Raw genomic sequence first — 3,706 nt, forward strand, 5'->3', positions numbered from 1 at the left:
CGCAGCCGGGCGCTCCGGGAGCCGGCGGGCCACGGCCAAGGCCGTAAATCGTCGGCGTCTTCACGGCCTTTGCTTGGCCGAGAGTGACTTTGTCCTTCTGGGCATCTTCTGCAGCCCTTTTGGGGGACACTGGCACGCGGTATGCGTGTATATATATGCATGCATATATAYATAAATATTTAAAATATATATTTTTTTTGCTTTTAATGCGCTTTTATTGTCACTCGTTGCGCCTGCCGCTGCGGCCCCCGGCCCCGCAGCTCCCCTTGCCCCCGGCTCGCCGAGAAGACCCCTTGAGATGCCCCTGCAACGAGCTCCTTCAGCGAGACCCGTCCGTTCTCYGCGGGGCCGGCTTCCCCTCCCTCGGCCCCAGCACGGGAAAGCCGGCGAGCGGGGCGAGGGTGCGGGCGTCCCCTCCCGCCCCAAATCGCAGCCCCCCCCCCGCCCTTGCGGGCAGTGGAAGCCCGCAAGGAAATGGTTTAAAAAAAGGGGGCGGAGGGAATATCCCTCGGGCCGCCGCGGCCGCCGCTGCTCCTGCCAGGGCGAGCGCTCGGCCCCGGCGGCGCGCGGGGCCCCTAGAGACCGCGGAGCTGCAGGATGAGCTCGTCCTTGTTCTTCAGCAGGAACGTCTCGCAGGCCACGAAGGTGGCGTGGAAGTTGGAGGAGAGGCCGGCGACATTGGTCGTCACGTAGTTGAGGTAGCCCGGCGTGGCCTGGTTGTAGTAGGCCACCTGCGGGGCGCCCGCGWTGAGCCGGGGGGCGGCCGGGCCCGTCGCAATGCCGCCGGCCCCTCGACGGCCGGGGGGGCCCGGCCGAGCTCGGCCCTCCCCGGCGCGGCCTCACCTTGCTCGTCTCCTCCGTCTCCGGCCAAATGCAGAAGCCCGAGCAGAGCGTCTCGCCCCGGGTGAAGCCGGGGCTCGGGGGGTGGGTGGGCAGTGTCACCGAGCGGAAGGCCACCACGTAGGGGTCCCTGCGCGGGGAGCAGCAGGAGGGTGCAGTGAGCAGGGTGCGGGGGGCCAGGACCCGGCGGGGGCCGCGGCGCGCCCCGGTTTACCCCTTGTCGCAGGGTTTCCGCCGGGACGCCAGGACGACGAAGTCCTGCGGCTTGTCCTCGCGGCTCAGCGCCCGGCTCACCACGCGGTAGATGGCGTCGTCCTCGTCCACCCGCCGCACCAGCTCGGCGCTCCTGCAGGGCGGCCGTGAGACGGGGCGAAGCGGGCCCGCGCCGCCCGGGCGCGCCGAGGCCCCTTCTCGCAACGGGGAGAAGGGTCCGGCAGCCCCGCGGAGAGCCTCGGAGGCAGGTTTCCGCGAAGCTTTAATCTGATTCATGGCTTCGCGTTTGGTTCGTGGCCTGCATGAGCCGTGGGGCCAGCTGGGGTGGGAAATGTTGCCACCAAGGTGAACCTGCCTCCAAGGGGAACCAGCCTCCGAGGGGAACCTGCCTCCAAGGGGAACCAACCTCCGAGGGGAACCAGCCTCCGAGGGGAACCAGCCTCCGAGGGGAACCTGCCTCCAAGGGGAACCAACCTCCGAGGGGAACCTGCCTCCGAGGTGAACCAACCTCCGAGGTGAACCTGCCTCCAAGGTGAACCAGCCTCCGAGGTGAACCAACCTCTGAGGTGAACCTGCCTCCAAGGTGAACCAGCCTCCGAGGTGAACCAACCTCTGAGGTGAACCTGCCTCCAAGGTGAACCAGCCTCCGAGGTGAACCTGCCTCCGAGGTGAACCTGCCTCCAAGGKGAACCAGCCTCCGAGGTGAAYCAACCTCTGAGGTGAACCTGCCTCCAAGGTGAACCAGCCACCAAGGTGAACCTGCCTCTGAGGTGAACCAACCTCCAAGGTGAACAAACCTCCGAGGTGAACCAACTTCCAAGGTGAACCTGCCTCCAAGGTGAACCAGCCTCTGAGGTGAACCAACCTCCAAGGGGAACCTCCAAGGTGAACCAACCTCCGAGGTGAACCAACTTCCAAGGTGAACCTGCCTCCAAGGTGAACCAGCCTCTGAGGTGAACCAACCTCCAAGGGGAACCTCCAAGGTGAACCAACCTCCGAGGTGAACCTCTGAGGTCCCAGGCAGCACCCCCCGAGATGTTCCTGGGCAGCAGAGCGGTGGGGCAGAGAGGGGCCGGGGGCTCTCCCCCACCGTGCCGCAGCACTCACGCGTAGTGGCTGTCCCACTCGTGCCGCCGCCGCAGGTCGGAGAGCAGGGGGAAGGCCTGGGCGGCGGCGACGCGCGCCGTCATCTCCATGCGGAAGGAGAGGAACTGGTCCTCCTCCAGCGTGTACATCCTCACCTGCGAAGGCGCGGGGCGAGCGGTGCGGCGGGCGCCCGGCGCGGCCCCCCCACGCCCGGCCACGCGCGGGGCCCGCCGCCCTCCCTACCTTCCCCTTTTCCTGGGCAAGGACCCAGTTTGCTTTCGCCACCAGGGTCTTCAGCGCGGAGACGTTGTTGTAGCTGAGATACACCTGCGGCGGGGCCGGCGGAGGCCGTGAGCGGCTTCGCGGCCCCACTCCGGCCCGGCGCGCGGGGCGGGCGCCGCCGCACCTGGTTGCTCTGGTCCCAGGGCACGGAGAGCGGCACCTCGGTCTGCCGGCAGGACACGATGTATTTCCTGGGGACGGGCAAGCCTTGCGGCAGGCGGAGGTCGGCCGCCGGCGGGACCCGGCGGCTCCCCTTCTCCCCGCTCACCTGTCCAGCCGAATCTTCTTCCGGGCGCTGGCTTCCCTGTACCTCCGCTCGCCGTCCTGAGCGAGGGGAGAAGCGTCAGGAGAACGGAGAAGCCACCAAAATAAACCTCTTTTTTTTTTGGGGGGGGGGGGTGGTTGAGAGGACCCGGCGGCGGGCGCCCTCCGAGCCCTCCGCGTCCTCACCTCCGGCTCGGGCGCCAGCATGGGCAGCGTGCGGGGCCGGCCCTCCTCGTCCAGCACCACGAAGGTCATGAAGGCGCTGTTGATGTGCCGGCGGCTCGTGGCCATCTCCTGGCCGTACGCCTCGGCGCAGACCCCCACCTCCATGCTGCGGGGAGGGGGGGGGGCGAGCAGGGCGGAAGCGGTAGCGCTCGCGCCAGCCTCGAGGTTTCCCCAAACGTCCTCCCCCCACCCCCCAAAAAAACCTGTTCTTGAAGGCGTTGTTGACGATGGCCTTCAGCACCAGGCGGTCGCCGACCTTGGAGGGTCCACGGAATTGGAACATCTCGATGGTGGTCAGCGTGGGGTGGGCATGGCACAGCCGGCTGCCGGGGGGGTGGGGGCGGCGCGTCAGCCCTCGCCGCCCCCCACGGACACGCCGCCGCCGCCGCGCGAGGGGCTACCTGGCGGCGATGGTGGCCACGTTCTCCATCCAGGCCATGATCTGCCCCCCGAAGGTGTTGCCCTGGTGGTTGGCGTGCGGAGGCAGCACCAGCTCCACGCTCTCCACCCGGGTCTTCTCCGCCGGCACCGCCACGCTGCCGTCCCGGGTCTCCGGCTCTGCCGCGGGAGGAGGACGGGCCGGCGCTCAGCCCCCACCGCTGGGCTCCGCCAGCGGCCCCATCCGGGCAAGGCTCCCGCTCCGGCCGGGGACGCCGTACCGGCTTCGCGGGGGCTGCGGCTGAGCAGCTCCTTGAGGGTGTCCTCGTGCGCCAGGCGCAGGCGGCGGCGCTCGGCGGCGATGCCGTGCTCGATCTGCTCCTCCTCCGTCCGCGGCGTCAGCGGCTCCAGCTTGACC

General features: G+C 68.9%; 1 protein-coding gene across 1 annotated transcript; it reads right to left on the reverse strand.

Annotated features, from left to right (window-relative positions):
* Positions 1-487: 487 nt before the first annotated feature.
* ACOT11 (acyl-CoA thioesterase 11) lies at positions 488-3,705 on the reverse strand (the record flags this gene model as incomplete). The annotated part of the gene is made up of 11 exons (XM_085308182.1): positions 488-731; positions 844-970; positions 1,055-1,186; positions 2,161-2,294; positions 2,383-2,466; positions 2,546-2,612; positions 2,690-2,745; positions 2,872-3,016; positions 3,114-3,233; positions 3,312-3,468; positions 3,570-3,705. Coding segments are annotated over 11 exons (1,314 nt in total), but the record flags the coding sequence as incomplete, so codon positions are not given.
* Between the last annotated feature and the right edge of the window lies 1 nt (position 3,706).

The sequence above is a fragment of the Rhea americana genome, unplaced genomic scaffold (genome assembly GCF_003343005.1).
Source record: "Rhea americana isolate MKP2758 unplaced genomic scaffold, rheAme1 scaffold_27, whole genome shotgun sequence".
Classification (NCBI taxonomy): Eukaryota; Metazoa; Chordata; class Aves; order Rheiformes; family Rheidae; genus Rhea; species Rhea americana.